Source organism: Lodderomyces beijingensis (genome assembly GCF_963989305.1).
Source record: "Lodderomyces beijingensis strain CBS 14171 genome assembly, chromosome: 2".
In the NCBI taxonomy this organism is placed as follows: domain Eukaryota; kingdom Fungi; phylum Ascomycota; class Pichiomycetes; order Serinales; family Debaryomycetaceae; genus Lodderomyces; species Lodderomyces beijingensis.
Genome location: NC_089971.1, coordinates 1,245,719 through 1,267,170, shown reverse-complemented (window position 1 = coordinate 1,267,170; position 21,452 = coordinate 1,245,719). Strand labels below are relative to the sequence as shown.

General features: G+C 45.1%; 7 protein-coding genes across 7 annotated transcripts; 3 read left to right on the top strand and 4 right to left on the bottom strand. All coding sequences in view use genetic code 12, as the record gives it.

Annotated features, from left to right (window-relative positions):
- Positions 1 to 1,707: 1,707 nt before the first annotated feature.
- On the top strand, positions 1,708 to 5,013 carry LODBEIA_P16910 (uncharacterized protein; the record flags this gene model as incomplete). Its single annotated transcript, XM_066971607.1, has 1 exon — positions 1,708 to 5,013. The coding sequence occupies one exon, from the start codon at positions 1,708 to 1,710 to the stop codon at positions 5,011 to 5,013; it is 3,306 nt and encodes a 1,101-aa protein (XP_066828629.1).
- Positions 5,014 to 5,786: 773 nt separating this feature from the next.
- Positions 5,787 to 7,829, bottom strand: LODBEIA_P16900 (uncharacterized protein; the record flags this gene model as incomplete). Its single annotated transcript, XM_066971606.1, has 1 exon — positions 5,787 to 7,829. One exon carries the CDS (start codon positions 7,827 to 7,829, stop codon positions 5,787 to 5,789), a length of 2,043 nt encoding a protein of 680 aa, XP_066828628.1.
- Positions 7,830 to 8,294: 465 nt separating this feature from the next.
- Positions 8,295 to 9,320, bottom strand: LODBEIA_P16890 (uncharacterized protein; the record flags this gene model as incomplete). The annotated part of the gene is made up of 1 exon (XM_066971604.1): positions 8,295 to 9,320. The coding sequence occupies one exon, from the start codon at positions 9,318 to 9,320 to the stop codon at positions 8,295 to 8,297; it is 1,026 nt and encodes a 341-aa protein (XP_066828627.1).
- Positions 9,321 to 11,249: 1,929 nt separating this feature from the next.
- Positions 11,250 to 12,725, top strand: LODBEIA_P16880 (uncharacterized protein; the record flags this gene model as incomplete). The annotated part of the gene is made up of 1 exon (XM_066971603.1): positions 11,250 to 12,725. The coding sequence occupies one exon, from the start codon at positions 11,250 to 11,252 to the stop codon at positions 12,723 to 12,725; it is 1,476 nt and encodes a 491-aa protein (XP_066828626.1).
- Positions 12,726 to 12,832: 107 nt separating this feature from the next.
- Positions 12,833 to 14,482, bottom strand: LODBEIA_P16870 (uncharacterized protein; the record flags this gene model as incomplete). The annotated part of the gene is made up of 1 exon (XM_066971602.1): positions 12,833 to 14,482. The coding sequence occupies one exon, from the start codon at positions 14,480 to 14,482 to the stop codon at positions 12,833 to 12,835; it is 1,650 nt and encodes a 549-aa protein (XP_066828625.1).
- A 1,204-nt stretch (positions 14,483 to 15,686) lies between these two features.
- Positions 15,687 to 18,275, top strand: LODBEIA_P16860 (uncharacterized protein; the record flags this gene model as incomplete). Its single annotated transcript, XM_066971601.1, has 1 exon — positions 15,687 to 18,275. One exon carries the CDS (start codon positions 15,687 to 15,689, stop codon positions 18,273 to 18,275), a length of 2,589 nt encoding a protein of 862 aa, XP_066828624.1.
- A 253-nt stretch (positions 18,276 to 18,528) lies between these two features.
- LODBEIA_P16850 (uncharacterized protein) lies at positions 18,529 to 19,989 on the bottom strand (the record flags this gene model as incomplete). Its single annotated transcript, XM_066971600.1, has 1 exon — positions 18,529 to 19,989. The coding sequence occupies one exon, from the start codon at positions 19,987 to 19,989 to the stop codon at positions 18,529 to 18,531; it is 1,461 nt and encodes a 486-aa protein (XP_066828623.1).
- Positions 19,990 to 21,452: the final 1,463 nt, after the last annotated feature.

Genomic DNA, 21,452 nt, shown 5'->3' with positions numbered 1-21,452 from the left:
AAAAATATGTTATCATTCGTACGCGGTGAAAGCTTGATATTATTATTTATCGATTGCAATAGGCCCCAGTGGTTGGTGTGGTGTCTATCCATTGGTGACGAAGAGGGTAAGGTTTCTACACATTGAAACGGGGAGTCTGCGAGTAAGTGTCCTAAACAATGTAAGGTCCTATCCCGTTTATTTTTTTTTTTTTTTTTGCTAGAAGAGAGCCCCCCCCTTAGTACCAACAGGTATCCTGTCAAATGCAACCTGGCGAACTTGCCTAGAGCAATTAACAAAAGAAATAACCAAGAATGTGGCTCAGTAATTACCGTCTTTTTTTTTTGGCAAAAGAAACCTGTTGATTGATTTGACAAAGAAGAGCGTGTAGTTTCCGGCATTTTCTTTTCTATGCATGAAAGCTTGTAAAAAAAAAAAGTCAAAAAACAAGCAGTCAGCGTGGACAGACACGGTGCTTTTTAACAATCAACCCAAAGCGGACCCAAAAGAAAACCAAACTGAAACAAGGTTTCTTGCTCTTCATCAGTGTTGAGTTTTCCTCTTTAAAGTTTTCCCACTCTCACGTCTTCAAACAAAAGCTTGAAATGCAATCAATCGTGGTGCACTCCCACCTAGCCGCCCAATCCCACCCGTAATAACCCCCTATCAAAAAAAAAAAAAAAAAAAAAGAAGAAGAAGAACCAAATGAACAGACAACTCTAATCCGCCAACAAATAGCGTCCAAGCTTGCATCTGTGATACTGACATGTCCAGTTTGTGTTTACAATTTGTGGCAAATATGGTCGACAAGCATAAATTCTGTGCTTCCCCCCAGTGCGCAAATATTTTTCAAGTTCCAGGCCGCCTAATGCCATGGCAGATGAAAAACAGTCTCCCGAGCATGCCACTGCTTTCACCTTGCTCCTCTTCCTGCCCTTCCTTATCCTGCCTTTGCCCCACTCCACAGGCCTCCGACTGATTGAGAGGAAGACACAAAAGAAGGGCCGTCGACCGCCGGCTCTTCATCTCCTTTGCTTCAGAGACAATTATTTATACTTCCCTCCGTTTGGAAAACATTAAGATATTGTGTAATGAGCAGAGACAAGGCCCAAGTCACCTGTTTTGCCCTCCCCTTCCTCCTCCCCAAATAAACACCCGGATAGAGAAATACCCTAAATCGCTTCCAATTACATGTTCTGTGTGGATCGAGGTTTCGATGGAGTTATAATAAATGTTGTTTTTTTTCTGGTTGAGCACTCTCTATGGCACTGGCTGGATAGTTAACATGAGAAGCCACTCAATCCACCAACCAACATTAATTCTCGAGAATCTCGCCAGATTTTGATATAAATAGTCGACCACATATCCTCTTGCTCGGCTGCTGCTGTTGTTGTTGCTGCTACAACTGCTTCTCCCGCTTTTCCCAGCCACGTTGGAGCGGACTTACAAAGATTCAGGACGCTGAGAGTGTAATACTTTTAGGTCGTGCATCACATCGCGTCTAGCTTGCACCAACCATATTGGCCAAACAGTACCAGTACTAACCACACAAGCAGCTTTGATCTGGCCCGTTCCGGTCTTTGAGTCTGAGTGTGTGGCTTTTTTGGCAAGTGAACAAGCGAGTGTATGTCTGTGGGTGTGAGTGTGTATCACCATTTACGGCTTTGGATCTAGAGGGCATAACATCACGAAAAAAAAGACTACCGTTTGAGAGAGTGAGTGTTTATTATGGCTGAGAGAGATGAAGAGCAAACGCAAGAAGTGGCAAGCTCTAGCAACTCAAAGTCAAAGGCTGGTGGTGACAATGAAGAGCCCTCTTCGCCTATGATGCTTGATGTCTTTTCGCCTCAGCAACAACGGCAACAAGGACAGCTGCACCAACTACTACAAGAACAACGAGATCAACAGCAGGATGACGATTTTGTCATGGACAATGCGCTGGTTGCTCGCTTGTCGCCAACAGGGCGAAAAATCTCAATCAGCGCCATAGCTCCCCCTACAACCACAACCGCAACAACAACAACAACAACGAGAAACCTCCAGGCTGAGGCAGATGACATTCAAGTAGAGGCAGACGAAGATGAAGAGATAGAAGGTGAAGGTGAAGGTGAAGGGAAAGGGGAAGGAGAAGGGGAAGGAGAGGCAGAGGCAGAGGCAGAGGCTTTTGAAGATACGCTCGTTGCTCCGGCAGCGTCGCCCGAATTTGGGTTTGGAAGCACGCGAAGAAATCACCGAACGGCTGAAGAACAAGCTTTATTAACAAAGTTTGAAAATGAAATCTTAAAAAACCAAGAAGCAATGAAAACCTTGAATAAACTAAGGAATGAAACAAAGGAAAAGTACTTGTACCAAATGAAAAGATACATAAGATTCTGTGCAAGTAAGGGTCTAGACAATTTCTTTGTGACTTTAGAATTGGCTAAGGAGTTGGTGGATCGTGAAATTGTAAAGCGTGGCAGCATAAGTGAAAATACAATAAAAAGCATAAGATCGCCCCTCAATAAACTATACGCCATGAATGAGATTGTCTACGGGTCTCAACAGCCTGATGCTTACTTGGGAGATCAGTTCATCAAGGATATCGTTATAAGACAACAACAGCGGCAACAAGAGCAGCAATTCGAACAGCTACACTTGCAGCGGCAAATGGAGGACAATGAGCCCAGCACAAACTCAGGGTCAACCGGCGGTGGAAGTGGTAGCTTGCTCAGCTTGAATAAAGCCCCGACCTCCTTGTCTCAAACAGCCTCAAGCTCCATTGTTGACAAGTCCCTCCCGTCTACAGATGCATCGATCTCGCCTCCCAAGCGTGCCAACAACATGGAGGAAGATGCCAACTTGGATGTTGCCAGGAACCCTCATCCAGGAGGCACCTCGAGAGAACTGGAAACCCAGATAAAGACGTTGCCTTCTTCCTCAACGTCTTCTTCGAGCCAAGTCAACTTGAATCCCAAATTTGCTCGTCTCAGTGAAAGCACAAAACATAGATTGAGTGATCGAGAAGAAGTATTGCTACGCAAATTCGATGACGAGGTGTTGGAGAGTACCAAGACCCAGGACATTTTGCAAAACTTGACTGAAAACACTTTCAAATCCTATGCCACCGACATCAAGAGGTTTATTCGGTTCTGCGCCAGAAAGGGCAAGAATGATTCGTTGATTGACGAAAACATCCTCACGCGTTTCCTCCAGTTTGAAGCTAGCAAGAATAGGAAATACAAGTTAAAGAATGTCAGAACCAGTCTCCTCAAATTGCATCAATTGAATTGTCTCGCTTACGATTTGGAGTTTTTGGAAGGAAACATCGTATTGGTGATGAACAGGTTTTTGGACAACAACAATCACAACCACAACCACAATAGTCCCAATACCCCAACTCAGGACTCTGAGCAGCAAATCATTGAAGAAGAAGACGAAGATGACGAGCACGACCATCTAGTCGTGAAACTCAAGGAGTTGTACGAAACTTCCAATGTCCTAAGAGGTTTATCCGACGCGAGCAAGAAATTGTACTCCAACGATTTTAACCGCTATGCGTCGTTCTGTTCCAGAATCGGATTGCAGCATTTTGACCTTAGTGGCGAGTTGATTCTAAGATTCTTCAAAGAGGATATCATTTCTCGGGCACCAACGATTACAAGTAAAAAATTGCAGGAGATCTTGAGCAGATTGAGTAGGTTACATACTTTGAATGTTGAACTAAAAGCCACTCAATCTGAAACAATTGAAAATGTCGAATTGGTCAAGAGCTTTCTCAAGGAGTACAACAACAACAACAACAACAGTAGTAGTAGTAAAACCAATAAACCGCAATCGGCAGCGACTACCGACAGTGCTCCAGCTGCCCACAAACAAGGAGAAGAAGAAGAAGTCCCCGGAAGTGGCAAGACGAGCGGCTCCAGCACGAATGGCACTGGTGCCAGCACACTCTCGGGCGCTTCGTTGTCATCTACTCATACGCAATTGCCGCAGTTGAACTTCTCCAATGACTCCTCGGGAGGCGGCGTCCTCGACGCGGGACTGCTGTCGTCGGAGCAAACTAGTAATGGGGAGTTGATTACTTCAACCAACAAAACGGAAACAACTACTCCCACTCCAACAGTAGCAGCAGCAGGAGCGGCAGGAGCAGGAGCGGCAGGTGGAGGAGGAACAGCAGGAACAGCATCAGCGAAAGGGGGCGGGAGAGGAGCGGCAGCAGCAGCGTCATCATCATCAAAGAAGAAAATATCCACCCACGACCAAATGAAAAAGAACCTATTCCAATCGTACAGTTCTCGTGCCGACGTTGTTGAAACGTCGAGTAGCATCTCGAGTGGTAAGCCCACCGATGAACTTATCGTGAATGAGCTCCGACCCAAGGATCGCATCAGTGAAAATGCTAATTATCCAGTCGTACCACTTGAGATTGAGGCTGATCCTTTGCAAGAAGGCTCGTCCAATGCAAATGCAGCAGTAGTCATGGTTGCCGCTTCGGCTGAAACTGAACCTGAAGAAGATAAAGGCGAAGAAAGCGAAGATGAAAAAGAGGAAGACATCGCGGAGCCGGTTGATACTAGTCCCGGCCCAAAGCGCTCGCTTAAACGCCAGCGCACCGAAGAGGATAAACTTCCCGAGACAAACGACTCGATCCCGAAATTCGTCATGAACAGAAACATTGATTCCGTAACTCAAGTAGTTGAAGAATGGACGCTTATCATCAAGCGCAAGCAGAAGTATGACTTGGGCTGGATCAAGAGCATGATCGATTTCCAAATTTACAATAGCCGGAAATTGATAATCGACTTGATTGAAGAATTGTTACCCTTGATGGACGAGAAGTATGAAGGGGTGTCATTGAGCGGGTTAAACTATAGCGGCGACGATGCCGATATTGCTGACATCTTTGAAATTGCCAAAGTATTCGACCAGTATTTGGATCGGAAAAAGATGACGCTTGCTGCTTTGGTGAGGAAGATTGAAACGTATCCTATCTATACAAAGCGTGAGTTTCTGCGGGTCTTGACTCGTCGCCAAACTAACTTCGCCAAAGAATGAGAAACATTAGCTACCGAGACACTCTTATTACTAAGACACTATTACAAGCATACGTGAGGGGGGGGAGGGTTATGATAGAACGTTTAGTAACCATTTATGTATCTATAAATTTATGCATCTATATATATCCAATGCGACAATTTCGCTCTCGCCAAAACATCCACACTTTTTCTTTTTATGAGAAACAACGAGCCGAACGCTTATCGATTCGATCAGTCACCCCCACCCGCCGGCGAATACACATATAAAGCAACAATCGAATCTCCTTCCAGCGCTTCCCCTCGTCACTAAGCACGAATTCAATCCCTTATTCGTGAAAATCCTAATCTACACGCAACGAAAGCGAAGAGAATGTCCCATAAATACCACTTTGACGTAACGATGGCCTGTTCCGGCTGCTCAGGAGCAATCGAGCGGGTCTTGAGCAAGACGGAAGGCATCAAAAGTTACGACGTGTCCTTAGCTAACCAAACTGTCGATGTTGAGACTGATAAAGATTACGATTCCATTTATAACACGATCGCGAAGACGGGGAAGAAGATCAACGGCGGTAAGGTTGTTGCGTAATCGTCGGTAGCGGGGCTATCTTGGGTCGAAGCTAAAGGTGAAGCTGGGTTACTGGCGGAGAATGATAAAAAGCAGCGAAAGAGAAAGAAAAGATATGATAAGGAACGCACTCAGATGTCAAAAATAATGGTGATAAATACTAGATTTATTATTATTACTTTCTTTTTCCTTTTCTTTTTTGAATCCAAGGTGATGTGTACTAAAAGCTAATGCATGGTTCTGAATTCCCGAATTTCGCTCACGTAGCCTTCTCTTAGCTCACTCGGTAAGAAAACACTGTGGATCATCTGAACGATTTCCTCGGTTGATAGATCAAATAGTTCGCCTTGGTAGAATCTCTCCATTATATCCTTTAAATGGTTGTTGAGCAAATATTTGACGTTCAGCAGTTTGTTGAACGATTCGATTGAGTCTTTGGAAATACCAAGCGATGTGAGGTAGGGGATGGTGATGTTGTTCAAGTTCTCAATGATCAAGGAGATGATTGTGCATTGGGTCTCGCCGATATCCTTTAATGCGATAATCGAGTCCAACAAGTAGTTGTTGATAAAGTCCACCAAGTCCACTATTAGCAATTTGAACTTGGCCAAGTTTGTCGATTGCAATTCTTTTTCTTCAAAAAGGATTTGGAACCAGCGGTAGATTAAACCCACTTGGTTCATGTTGTAGTCGTCCAAAAGATTCTCATCTTGCAAGACCTCGTCCAGCTGTAAATTCAACGAGCTAACGAGCACTTTTAACTCCAGGTAAAATGCAATCGTGACTTGATTCCACGTGTGTTCGGCAAACTGCAGAAAGGAATCATCAGCAGATAAATCGCGCGACATTAATTTAAAGTCATTGTACATCAAGAATGAGTTTTTGGGGCTAGGGTAAAGAACAATTGCCAATGCTTTTATTGCCGTGGCAAGATATGAAATGTCACTGGAGTGGCTTTGATATTCTTGGATTATTGGTTTAATGATCTCGGGTATCTCTGTGACCGCAACGTGGTCCCCACCATCACCAACACCATCACCCCTACCACTATATGCATGATCCACTTTCGAAGTTCGAGACGCGGCATCATCCTCTGCATCCCATCCATCGTCCCAATTCGCTTCCCATCCGTCTTCGCCATCATCTTTCACTTGAGCAGCTTCTTCTTCCTTTTCTTCTTCCTTATCTTCTTCCTTTTCTTCTTCCTTTTCTTCTTCCACGGACTGGTCCAATTTGATTTGTTTCACTTGCTTGACTGCGCCGGGTTGTTGTGTCATGGCCAACTTTACCTTATCCACATATGCATCCACCATCCACTCCTTATGCAATTTGCTTAATTTCAGCTCAATCGGGCCACCTTGGCCTTCAAATTTTCTCAAGATGTTCCATTTTGCCGTTGCCTCGTCACACAAGCGCATCAATTCTTTCAATTGGTGCATCTTTTGCGGGTTCCTGATTACCGAGTCGATGTTTTCGAAAATCTTTGTGCTTAAAAGGCGCGAGATTTTCGATTCCAAAAACTGCTTGATGTTTGGCACGTTGACCTTGTTGATGAACTTGATGAAGTTGGTCAAACTTTGGATGAAATCCTCTCCCTGTTGAACGTCAAGTGAAACTTCCCCTTCCTCTTCTTTGCATTCCTTCAACTCTACTTCCTCGTTGGTGAATATCCCGTCCACCATCTTGTCCCACTTTGTCCTATACTGCGCATACTTTTCCAAAACGTACCCATTCTTCAGCACAAACAAGTTAAAGTCGTTTAAAATTGACACATTTTTAATCGTCAACTCATCGGGCAAGATAAGCCCGAGGTAGTCATTTAAAAGGCTATTAAAGTGCTGATGCAACTTGACAACTTGCTTGAGGATAAGCTTACAGATCACATACTCGGGAATCAACCGGCTCTTGATCTCTTTGAAAAGCGTGCTTAGATGTTGTAGATCAAGCAACGAGCTCATGGACATTTGGAAATTCGAGAGTGTTGACTCAATCTCCTTGAGAATTTGGTGGGTCTCGCTCAATATTCGCAAGTCGGATAGCCTCTTTTCGACCTTGTCATTCCTTTGGTTGAGTTGAGATAGCGATAGCGTGTTCAACACGGAGTCGGATTCATCTGCTGTGGGCGTAGCTTGTAAAACAAACTGGGCTTGGTTCTGAAGAAGGTCCGCGAGATATTTCTCTGTGATTTTGCCATTTAAGCTGGCTAGGTACTTGTCTACATCCCTTATGGTTTCCCGCTCATTCTCAAGTCTTTCGGCCACCGTCGTCATCAGTATAGGCTGTGTGTCCACGGCTGGGTCTATTGGAGAGGTGGAGTTTCAACAGTAGCCGAAGAATGATCCAAACCTCCAGCAATGATTAAAGGACTGGTCCGCGCTACCGTTATCAAGAAACCCCCCCCCCCCCCCCAAGGCACACTGTAAGGTAGTAGAAGTACTCTTGTCTGATGTTGGAATAAGCAAAAAAGCAGAAGGTACAGCAGAGGCAGAGAAAGCAAAACCAACGTCCCCTGTACAGGTAAAGGTACAGGTACAGGTAATATTTGGGTAATGGTAAAGGAAAAAAATGTAATTGCATATCTGTTCTATCAAAAAAAAAAGCCTCAGTAAAATGTTACGAGGTGTCCGAAGTTCCTATTGCTGTGTGTGTGTATGTGTATGTTTCTTAAATTCACCAGCTCTCAATGTCATAAATAGTCTAACCAAGTGTAATCATCCTTCATTCATTCGTTATTATTATATTAGGTCCTCTGTAATGTCATCGTCCACATACTCGTCGTCTTTATTCATTCTGTAGATTGTCATGGCCATGCTTGCAAAGTTCAAAGACGACATGATCCAGTCGGGCAACACGATGCCGTACAATTCGATAACATTGAAACTCAAATCCAAAAAGTTACCAATCAACTCAATAACAAGCATTAGCTTGTCGAACTTCAAATCTTTCAACACCTTGTTGTATTTTTTGTTTATGTCCTGGTTGAGTACAGACTTGTCGGGGCTCTTGGAGTTGAGGATTTCCTTTTCCGTGTTGACTTTCCTGATCTTACGTATGACGTTCAACAACTGCGAAATGGTCTTGCGGATGAGAAAAACAAGGATGAGCACCCATAGCTTGTTGGTTTGTTTGAGTAATTTGGTGAGAAACTGTGGGAACATGGGTAAATTGGAAAGTAAGTGTAAGTTGTCTAATAAATTGGCAATGTTCTCGAGCACGTTGATGAACATCGACTCTAGCTGTTTAAGCGTGAATTTGCGAGGTCTAAAGTATTTGATACCTTTCTTGTTTCTGTTTGATGATTTCTGGCGTTTGCTGGTTTCGGCCTTCACTCCTGGTGCTGGTGCTGGCGCTGCTGGTGATGGTTTGCTCACTGCTTTCTTGACGTCAAACTTGTCAAAAAGGGAAGGCAATTTCGGAAGTGGCCGAGCCTGTTTTGGTATTGCGGGTACTCGTTGAAACTTTCTATACTTGTTTTCTTCTTCTCCTGCTGCTGGTGATGGCGATGTTTGTTTTCGGTTTTTTTCTTCTAATATGCTCTGAAGCTTATCTAATTTGTCACTTGTGATCGACGAGTTCCCCTTGGCTTGTTCCTGTCTCGCTAAACTGAGTAAATTATCGATGATTTCTTGTCTCGAAGGGTGCCCTGTGGTTCTGCCAACAACTGATGCTTTCAACGGGATTCTGGTACTGTTGCTTGTCAGGGTTGGAGTGCTCGCGGTAGTATGGTTGACACTTTCAATAGTTGCCGTAGTTGTAACCATTTGAGAGCCCCAAAAATACTAGATTAGAAAGAATGCAGGCAAGAGTAATCGGTTGTCTTTAAAAGAATGGATTGAACTATTGGAGTTGAAGTTTTGCTTCCCTCGTTAGTGTCCTAAAAATCACCATGTGACATTGACGCATAAAACCCGACACTGCTACCAATTGCAAAACAACCGAGGCTTCAACATTTAAGACTTAACATGTTGATCGGGAGAAGATAATCTTAATGAATGATAAGATCGGAAGGAGCGAGGATGTTTAAAGACGCTCTTGTCGGCAGGGGAAGCGGAAAGGGGGGGGAGACAGTTTGACACGCTCTCGCAGGCTTTCTTGCAAAGGCTCAAACTTAGAAGAAAGGCAGGGCCTTGGAGCGCACGGCAATCGATGGGTTGAGCAAAACAAGCAAAAAGGAGGAAGAAGAAAAAGGAAGAAAAGAAGCGGTCTTGACTATCCCTTCGCTGGGAGAGATTTTTTAGTCAAAACCTGTTTTTGAGTGAAGAATATGGACACAACTAGAGCTCATGAAGAGCTGTAAGGTTGTCCAGGAGGGAAATAAAGTAGGATAGGAGGCGTCCACTATTTGTGCCTGCTCATCATCATGTTAGTGGCATATATTTGTTGCAGAGGGTGGCCATCGTGCACAAAGTGCGCCTTGTTAGCTCAATCGGCTAGAGCGTGAGACTTTTAATCTCAAGGCTGCGGGTTCGAGTCCCGCATAGGGCTTGTGTTTTTTTTTTATTCCTTTTACCGTGCTTTTTTTTTTTTGGCCGTTGGTACTTTCAAGGAAAATGGCGAATATCGCTTCCCTTTTCTTTGCGATTGTTACAGCATGTTGCTAGTCGAGATACTAGAGCCAGGCGTGAAAGGGCACGTTTTTTTTTTCAACCATTTGAAGCCCAAATTTCTCATTTTTGGTTCTTTTTTTTTTTTTTTTTTTTGGTTCGTCCCGGATGCCACCGGTTGTTGATGTCCTCTCACGAGTTGCTTCAAATTCATCATCTAGCCTCTTCACAAGAGCATGCTCTGCACTGTCAACGACAAGGTATAGATAAGGGTACTTTTCTCTGCTACGGAATAGTGTGTTGGTTTTTTTTTCCAATGAAACCAGTTTTTCCGGTCCATCGTCTCGGCGGGAACAACCTTGGAAGTATCGTGACGATGCACCCAGTAAAGTAGAGAGAGTGGGTTGGGACGCGAGGTCCGAGCTATTGCTACTCCTTCCATTCGCTCGAACCCTTTTGGAACCACGGGAACGGGAAAAGAATTTCTGAGTTCTGGGAGGCGAGTTTGGCTCTCCCGGAGATCATTGACCCGCGTGGGCCTCCCTCGAGCACACCGGCAAACAAAACCTCGCCCACTGCCTATACAAAAGGCTCGAGTCATTTCGAGTCATCTATAACGAACTGGGTTTGCCTGAGCAGCTGGAGCTTACTAATTACCCGGTGTTCTTCTACAACACTCCCCGGCTGAAAAAGGCTGCAAAATGGCGAAATATGCATCACGGAGATAGAAAAAGAAAACGTGAGCACGTGACCATGCTGCAATACTTAACTTCCACGACTCTACTGACCACCTATTCGCCTCCTGGCTCCGGAGTCATGCATGGGCCTTCTTCCTCTCCGTATCCTCTTCTTTTGCCCCTTCCCCCCGGGGGTTCTCGCGCCCAGCTTGCCCCCATGCTCATATATATAAGCAAAGCAGGTACACACGAGTGGGAAAAGCGCAATCAAAGGCAAAGGCCGGTGTCAAATGAGATTTGAGAGCTGCAGCAGAGAGGAAAAAAATAATCAAAAAAACTGAGAAACAGCCGGAACTCTGGGTACCAAACGTGGAAAAGAACTTCAGTTTGGTTTGACTGTTTTCTTTTCTTTTATACAAGTCAATCACCCAAGGGTATATAGATATTTTTCTAGGATAAAACAGAGCCAATGTTGAGATCATTCAAGCAGCTCTCGGCAGCACCGAGGTTCTCGCACTTTGTGAGATACGCCTCCAATAAAAAGTACGATGTCGTGGTCATTGGCGGTGGTCCCGGTGGCTACGTTGCTGCTATTAAGGCCGGTCAATTGGGCTTGAACACTGCATGTATTGAAAAGAGAGGTGCTTTGGGGGGCACCTGTTTGAACGTGGGCTGTATCCCTTCAAAGTCTCTTTTGAACAACACGCATTTGTTGCACCAAGTGCAGCACGAGGCTAAGGAGAGAGGTATCGACGTTGGAGGCGAGGTCAAGCCCAATTTCGCCAATTTGATGAAGGCCAAGGAGAAGTCGGTTAAGCAATTGACGGGCGGTGTCGAGATGTTGTTCAAAAAGAACAAGATTGACTACTTGAAAGGTACCGGGTCGTTTGTTAACGAAAAGACCATCAGAGTCGAGCCGCTTGAAGGGGGAGAACCATACGAGGTTGACGCTGAAAACATCATTGTTGCCACCGGATCCGAGCCAACTCCATTCCCAGGGATCGAGGTCGACGAAGAGAGAATTGTCACTTCAACTGGAATTTTGTCGTTGAAGGAGATTCCCCAGAGATTGGCTATTATCGGTGGTGGTATTATCGGTTTAGAAATGGCGTCAGTGTACGCGAGATTAGGGTCCAAAGTCACCGTGCTTGAATTTATGGACTCCATTGGTGCCGGTATGGATGCCGAGGTCTCCAAGACCACGCAAAAGCTCTTGACGAAACAAGGCTTGGACATTAAAACGGGAACCAAGGTGCTCAAAGGTGAGCGTGAAGGAGATGTAGTCAAGATTGAAGTTGAAGATGCCAAGTCTGGCGAAAAAAGCGAACTTGAGGCGGATGTTTTGTTGGTGGCCGTTGGTAGAAGACCATACATTGAAGGCTTGAACATTGAGGCGGCCGGTTTAGAAAAAGACCAAAAAGGTAGATTGGTCATTGATGACCAGTTCAAGACCAAACACGACCACATCAGAGTCATTGGCGATGTCACGTTTGGCCCAATGTTGGCACACAAGGCAGAAGAAGAAGGTATTGCTGCTGCTGAGTACATCAAAAAGGGCCACGGCCATGTGAATTACGCCAACATTCCCTCGGTGATGTACACGCACCCGGAAGTTGCCTGGGTCGGATTGAACGAGCAGCAGTTGAAAGAGCAGGGAATCAAGTACAAAGTCGGTAAGTTCCCCTTTATCGCCAACTCAAGAGCCAAGACCAACTTGGACACTGATGGATTTGTCAAGATTATCGCCGATGCTGAAACCGAGCGTGTCTTGGGAGCCCACATCATTGGTCCAAACGCCGGTGAAATGATTGCCGAGGCTGGATTGGCTTTGGAATACGGTGCTTCGACCGAGGATATCGCTAGAACCTGTCATGCTCACCCAACTTTGTCGGAGGCGTTCAAAGAAGCCGCATTGGCCACCTTTGACAAACCAATCAACTTTTAAATTGAACAAGCTCAAATATATTATTACTGTTTTTATTAATAATAAATACTCATCGGACCAGCTAAATATATATATATATATAAATTGCTTCTCATTTCTAATAACTTTCAGAACCCCACTGGTTTGTCCGATCCCTTGGGCAAGACTGCCATGAACTTGAAAATTTTACCCATTTCCTCATCGTCAACTAGTCTCCTGTATGCACCGTAAATTTTTTCCTGCGTTTCTTCATCATGGCTGTTTTTCTTGATCAATTGATCAATACGGTACCCCACGCCAATATTATGCAACCAGTCGCCTTGCTGAATAGGTCCAAACACATCGCACACCGTCAGCGACACATTTTTCAAATTTTCAAAATCGACATCGGCGGATAGATCCACTTCACCCGGTTTGTAAAAGGGGGAAACAAATTTATGTTTGTAGATGCCGCGGAGGGTGTTTTCGGGGATACCAGATGATGGACCGTAATCTACAACAAGTGCAGCACCTTCATCGCTACCTTCTCCTTCTTTTCCTTCGCTTCCTCCCCCCAGCTTATTGTCAAGTGCAGATCCAGCGACTAGCTGGGCGATTTTCATCATGAAAAGCTCAGCATCGGGACATATTTCAATGCGGGTGCCCTCGGGGAGGTCCTTGTACCGTTTGCCGATTTTGGGAATCATTGACGCGGGTGTTTCCTTGGGCGAGATACTTACATGGAACTGAGTCTCCTCCAACGTATCTGACAGCTCCAGCTCCCCCTTCTCCCCCTCCTTCTTTTCCTTGTCCGGCGACGACGCCAATTTCAATTGAGTGTTGTTCACACTCGGCGTGTGGTCAACCACCAATTCCCTCCAGCCTTCTTTTTCCCTGACAAAGCTCTTTATCGGCAACGCATCAAAGAACTCATGCGCAACGATATAATTTACCAGCGCGTCATCATCTCCACCAGCATCACGAGGGATGGCCTTTTCGGTATCGACCCACACGACTTCATTGCCCCATTTCGATTTAGCTCTATTGACACCCGAGTCCTCCACGGCAAACTCGTTCTCCTCGCCGCAAATCAACTTCCATTGCTCGCGACGTAGCGTGGGGCTAGCCTCAATCAAAACCACCTCTATGCGCGGAACGTAATCCTGGCTCACCATGGCAACAAACTTGTTGAACGTGGCAATCACATCATGGATCAACGTGCCTCGACCAGGCCCAAACTCAATGAACCTGATCTTGCGCGGTGGCCGTGCGTTTTTGCTAGTTTGCCAGATATTAAAGAACCACACGCCTATCATCTCGCCAAACACCGAGCTGATCTCGGGCGAGGTGATAAAGTCCCCCGTGCGCAAGTCCAACGGGTTCCGCGTGGTATAATACCCGTATTCCGGGTGAGTTAGACATTGTCGCATGTAAGCGCTCAAGGGGATGGGGCCTGTTAATTTGATGGTTTGCCGGAAGAAATCTGTCAAGTTGTGGATTTCCGTTGGGGATGATGCGCTGTCGCTTGACGGGGCAGGGAACTGGGCCATTTTGCCGAGGTTCTCACGCAAGTTGTGGTCGCCTTTGATTTCTCCTTCGAGCTTGGCGATTTGTTGCTTGATGGCACGAGCCGCCTCTTCGTATTCTTGTTTTGTGAATTGGCCGAAATAGAGTCCATCTTTATGTGGTGGTGGTGGTGGCAGCAGCGGCGGTGGTGGGTCATTTGAAGATGTGGCTAATGTTCTGCATTGCAATTTTATAAACGGCGCAATGCCTTGTCTTGTGAACCGTCTTAGCATCTCTTTCGGGCAAGTAGGGGGGGGGGGGGAAGTTAGAGGTTTGGGGTTGGGTGAAGATGGCCAAGTTTGGAAAATGGCCGGTTCGAGAAGGTTCATGTGGGATGGGGTGGGCGCTACCAATATAGGGGTGCTCCAGTAAAGCGGCTGCGAATGACTGCCCCTTTAATTATTTTTCGCAACATCACCTGCGACAAGTGTAGACATACATTGGGTGAGTTATGCTGACTATTGCTGCGGCTGCGGCTGAAACAGCATATACTAGTGTTTCAAGATTCCTCCGAGCAAGCTGTTGTCTTGCTATAAGCGTTTCGGTTGACTTTGCAGACGCAGAGTGTCGTCATTCCTTTTTCAAATGTTTGATGGAAACTGTTTGAATTTTCAGATGTTATGCCCCATGTACATTGCCCGTTGAACAAGCCTTCTCTTGTTATTGTAGTTGTACGCTCTGCAGCCGTGGAGCACTAAGGCGTATGCCGATGGGGTTCATCGTTGTTAGGCTTTGTTGGTGGATTGAAAATGTCACGTGACTTGAATTTTCCGACACGCGTATTTCAACACGAATCGTGTTTTTTTATTGCTTTGTTCAGGAGCCGTTGGGGGCTCTATAACCAAAAGCAATTCGGTAAAGAGAGAGGGGGGAGAGAGGTTGCTGTTATGAATAGCACATGTAACTCGACAACAGGCCGCGCGGCATGATAACGTGGGTCGTCTTGTCGTCTCCCGTCTCTCGTCCCTCATCCCTCGCGTGTTGGCGATGCTGGGTTATCCACCAAAAAAAAAAACCTTTACCGGACAAAGAATGGTCAGCAAAGTGGTGATGAAAAAGACGAGTCTTATGGCCAAACTTGAGAGCAACAAGACGACTGTTGAAAGAAAGTCCAGCCACCATCTGAGTGAAATACACGAGAGCGTGGCTGTATGGTGACGGAATTCTTGCCCCGTCGCCTCGAGGGAAAGCAAGTAAACTGGTAGCGCGGGTATTTTCCGAAGCTGACACGAAAACTGGTTGTTACAGAATCACACTCCCATGTTTGATCTGCTTCAACCAACCAGTTAGGTTTTCTTTTCTTTCTTGACTTGGAAAAAGAACAGGTATATACGTACATATATATACTTAACGCTATTTGGGAACCTCCCATTGCCCTTTGCCGAGTTTTGGACCCTTTTTTTTGGAGTTGTGCGAGAGTTATTCTGAGCGGGGAAAATGTCCTTTGCAGATAATTTCTGGACCCAGGACTATCAGCAAGGGTTCCAGACGCTTTTCAGCCAGCTTCACGAGGGTGTTTGTGAAAATAATGACTTTATTCAGCTTATAAGGAAACGGATGGAGCTGGAGTTGCTTTATGGCCACTCGCTTCAGGCTATTGCCAAGGAGTCGAAACCAACAAGTAAACGCCATTTCAACGATGATTACGTGTCGACCATCAAGAACGCCTATACTGAGTTGAGTGAGAATTTCACAAGACAGGGCCAGGTCCATTTGAACATTGCTGGAAACATCCAGCTCATGGTTTTGACGCCTTTTGAGAAATGGTGTGGAGAACACGAACAACGAGTGGACTACTCCACGGTCACCGTCCACGACGAGTACAAGAAATTGAGGTCCGCGCAGCAACAAGTGGACAAGTTGCAGAAAAAATACTTTAACAAGTGTAGGATCTTGGAGGAGTTTAAAACTCGCTATTCCGAACAAGAGTTGCAAGAGGAATTGAGCGACCTTGTCTTTCAGAGGAAACTCTCGCGACAGAATGAGTCTGACGATGAAGCTAAAGCAAAAGAGAGGGAAAAATTCGAGTTCAACCATGCTGTTCTCACGTTTGGCCAAACAGAACTGCTATTGAAGGCAATGTTGACTGGCATTGCCCAAAGCTCGCACAAGGTTGCCATACTTGGCACTTATCAGAATGTGTCCTCGGGCAGCGCGATAACACAATGGGCATTGGACCATGTTCCTGAACTCAATAAAAACTTGGAGAATGCCGAGAAATTTGGCCAGGACCTCATCAAGAATGAGTTTATCCGAGTGGTGGGCTCGATGGGGAAATCTTTTATCAATTCGTCTCAGTTTTACTATCAGTGGAAGCCAAAAGCTTTTGAAATCGCCCAAATTCAGCCAACTCTGAGCGAAGAAACAACTGAAAAGGGGTTTTCCACCAGCTTTGGCCAATTCAATTTTGATGACATGAAAGAGGCTATAGGTGTCACCAGTGTTGATTACAATGACAAGTCGCAATACCCAAAACTCATCCACGAGGTTGAGCTGTTGGACGGACAATACTTTGACAAAGTGGCGTCGTTGGATGGAGTAAGATGCAAATTCGAGGAATTGGTATTTGACCACTTGACTTTTATGCAAAAATGCGAATTGGACAGATTGAGGGCCATCAAAAAGGTTACTTTTGACTTTATTGCAGCGTTTAGCAACACGATGGAAAAAAACTTGCGATTTGTTGCGCAGGAGTTGAAACTTTTGGAGGAAACCATTAACCCCAAGAATGACTTGAAATTTCTTATTGAAAACTATGCCACTGGCAATTTCAGACCCCAAGTCACATTATATGACAATTACTACCACTCAAACATGAGACAGACTTTTGGTGTCGACTTGACGGTGAAGTCGAGGTTGGACAAAAAAGTTGTGCCGCTTTTAATCCAGTGCATCCTTAGCCACTTGGACCACATTTACCCGGACTTGAAAGATGACGAAGAGAGGATCAACATTTGGACTCAACCGATACATCTCTCCAACGTGCATAAGCTCAGACTTGAATTGAACGGGCTCGATGATCCACGCAAGATCAACGACTATCTATCGAGAGCTGACCCCATAGCGATCACCAACGTGTTGAAGCTATATCTCATGGAATTACCAGACTCGGTGATACCCTCCAGCTTCTATGACATTATTAGGCTACTCTACAACAACTACCAAGAGGACTCACAAAAGGAATCGCGAATCAATGGTCTTCAGAATGTCCTTGCTGAGACGCCGAAACCCAACTTGGCGACACTCGACGCTTTACTCACGCATTTGAAACGGCTCGTGCAGATTATAGGCTCAAAGGATAAACTTGCCGCAAAGAATCTTCAAAATGCCTTGTGTGTTGAGTTTGGGAAACTTGTATTGCGTCCACGTCCATCGACTGACTTGTTCCCCGATACAAACCAACGCCAATATTTGCATGATAAGCATCAAGTGAGCATAATGCAGGACTTGTTCAGACACAAAGATGCCATTTTCAATGAGTTGAAGCGAAACACCACCAGAGTCAAGACCAATGGCAAACACTCCAGCAGCAGTGCATCCTCGAGCAGAAACGTGAGTCGCGAAGGATCATCCAAGATTCGTAAACCATCAAACGACACTGTTGATCCGCCGCCTTTGGTAATGTCGATGGACAAGCCAAGGTCCAGTGAGAAGAGTGCTCCCGCGTCTACACTGGGAGAAACACTCGCTGCTAAATCAAAGAGTCGCTTGGAGTCTCGGTTGAAGAAAGCGGTCACCATCAAGAACAGGGAACAACGCTCAGCTCTTCCTGACCCTCTGTCCTCGGCACCAGTTGAGGAAAAAGAGGAGGAACAAGAAGAAGAAACAGGAGCAGAAGAAAAAGAACAAGAGAAAGAAAAAGAAGAAGGGGCGGAGGTGAGGGTGCCATCGACTCCATCGACTCCGCCAAAGGCTCCACCTCCTCCTCCACCCCCCAAGACGCCATCTCCTTTGAAAAGATCCGTCTCCCCACATAAAAAGAGTTTGAATAGTATGTTGATTGGCGATATCGTTCAGCAAAGTTGAGCTGCGATTGAAAATTGGGAGTTGCTTTTTTTTCTCTGTTTATCATCATCATCATCATCATCATCATTATTTTTATTTATTTGAAATTTGCATCATTCGTAAAACCTCTAGACTTTATAACTTCGAGAATCCTGCAAGCGAGGCAGCTAAGACATATCTTCTTGAATCCTGGAAAAGTACAGTCCATGGATGAAGAAAAATTTAAAATTCAACTGTTTGATAAAAAAAAAAAAGAATATACAAATGAATACATCTATAATAATTTTGAATGCTTAATGTCATGTCTGAGTCGATAAACAAACACAAGCAAAGCCAATAGGATAACAACAAGAGGGACCAAAATCCACTTGATCAAACTATCAGCCACGGAGCCCGAGCCGCTTGAACCGTCAAGGTTATTTCCATTCCGCTGTCTCTCCAACTCCAAATCCTTACGTTGTTGATGGTGTTGTTGCTTTTGGTACTGGTGCTGCACTTGCTTATGTTCATTCATCAATAAATCTACTTTCCTGCTCAATTCCTCCATGCCATAATGCTGTTCTCTTACCTCGCCAATGACTTTTTGGTTTAGTGACGCGATCGCGGTAAGCAACTCGGAGTATTGTTGAATGAATGTCTGCTTGAGTTCCAATAACGTCAATTGGGTTTGCTTGACTACATCGGTGACTTCGTCGATGTTGGTGTTGGGCACAATGGACTTGGATAGGTCGGCGATGAGATGCTCGAGGTTTTCAATTTTAGCGACTACTTGAACCATATCGTGGCTGGGCTTAGCTGATGAGATCCGCGGCTCGTTCTGTTGGTGCTGTTGCTGTTGTTGTTGGACTTTTTCCAAAAACTTCCTTCTAGCTGCATCGGGGCCAGTGTCTTGTTCCTGGTCTTGTTGTTGCTGTTGTTGTTCCACGGCGACTTGTTTTTCAGTAACGTCGATCTTCAATTGTCCATCAGCCATAAGCCCATGATCATCAATGGCGTCCTCCGTGATTCCATCCCAGACTTTCACAGCCAAGATCTCAAACGTTTCCAGCGATTGCGGGTTCATAAAACTCGAAATCCCAAATTTGTAACCTCCATGGGTTACTGGTATCTGGACCTGGTCAGTCTTGAAACAGAGGTTATTGTCAACTTGAACTTTGAACCACTTGTCAGTATACGAGATCCTCAAAGTGAATGGCACATCGCTTTGCAAATACCGGAACTGGCAATCTCCAATGCTCAAACTTAAACTCTCATCGCTTCCACTCCCTGAAGACGTGCCATCATTGTTGAAAATTTTGAGGCCCTGCGTGTCGCGGTTATTCACCACAAACTTAAACCCATCGTAATTCTCGGGAGTGGTTCTCAGTTCCACCACCCAGAACGTCAAATGGTTATCCAGAAACATGATATCCTCGCCAGTGCCACTAGATCTGAACACCACTTCCACGGTAAACTCCAGTTCGCGCGGGAACAAACTCCTCGTCCAAAGCGAGCCATATTGACTAATGAGCAATCTGCCCAGATCGTACTGGACATTACCGCTGATATCATAGTTCTTTATATCACCAATCAGCTGAATATGTAGTAAGTTCGGAAGCGACATGTCGGAATTGAGTGCATCGTCATCCGTCCTTGGCTGCTGGGGACCATTATTGTTATTGCTGTTGATGACGTTGGGCACTATCGCGCTGACGAACGCTATATGGGATAGCACCGCCAATCCAAATAACCTCATTGCAATTCGGAATTGAAAACAAAGGACCTTACGACTTGGTGGTTGGATGGATGGTGAAAGCGCAAACTGTCACTGAGAATGTCGTTGAAAACTTATTTAGATGTTTTTTTTTTCTTTCTCTTCTGGATTGACGTCACTACCGCGATCCACCAGGCTGCAAAATACCGGTGATGGAGCTTGCGCTTGAGTTTTTGAACACCACCGTCACAATTCTAAAGTGGAGATTTTGTAGTTGGAGATGAGATCGGGCTAGAGTAGAAGGGAAGGTAACTCTACTAGAAATGAAAAGAATTGGTTGAGTTTTGCAAGAGAAATTGAGGGGGAAGTGAGGTTGCAATTTTGCGACCTGGCCGCGAGATATTATATTTCTTTCCGTCAGCAACAGCCTTGGCCTCATACCGAGTGGACTTGTGGGTGAGGCCAAGGATGTGTCTGCTGTTTTTCCTCTCATAATTTGGAGCATTTGGTGTGAGAGACGTTTGAGTCCCGTTCAGCAAAGACATCGTCCTCTCTCCATCCGGATAAAACAAAACACCTAGTGAGTGGTTTCCGGTGGTTCTCTCTAGTAATAGATTGAATTTCTTTCATCTTGATTGCAGAAAAGGAACATTCTATTGGTTGTTTTTAACCTTCAGGGAGAAGTTTAAAACTGTTCATGTGGTGAGCTTGTCTAAGAAGGGCAGCAAGCGTATCTCCGCTCAGATATGTAAGAGCTACTGCTTTTATACAAAAAGATTCGGTAGTAATTTTTCAAAAAGAAGGTTGATTTTGCAACAGGATCAGAGACAAACGGAGGTTGTATTTTTATTGAATGGGAAGCGGAACGGCTGCGAAATATCCACAGTATATAATTTTTTGCTGAAAAAAAAAAGCAGATTTACACAAAGCCTGAAGCGTAAACTCTTGCTTGGTGGTTGATGGAGTTGATAGTCCATTCTGTAGCGATGAGAAGTTCCCGGATCTCTCAATTCAAAGGGGGTAGGGCACACTTCAAAAAAACCAATCACCCACACAGAGCCACACTTTCAAAAGGTTTGATCTTGATATTTATGTTGAAAAGTTTCATGATCTCTTTTGACTCGCTCAGTCCAGATCAGGAAAAGAAAACACAGCGCTATGGAAATCATTTCAATCGACAAGATCTACGCAAATTCTTCTTCCTCGTTGGCAAAGTTCAACCTATCCGGGTATCAGCCTAACATGGTTTGTTCGTATCTTGACACCCCCGTATCCTCCATGTACTGCATATAGACGACGTTTTGCAATTCTTCCGGTCGGTAGATTATGTAAGCATCCCACCATAGTTAACGCGCTTCATGTGCCCCATGTGAGATTGTCGACTCCCAGGCCTTTCCTCCGGCAAGGTGAAAAAAAAAATGGGCGTCAAAAGTCGAGATGCTTTGCTTACCTGGGTGTTGCTCAGTAACCTATATATAAATAGGACACAAGTTTCTTTCGTGATG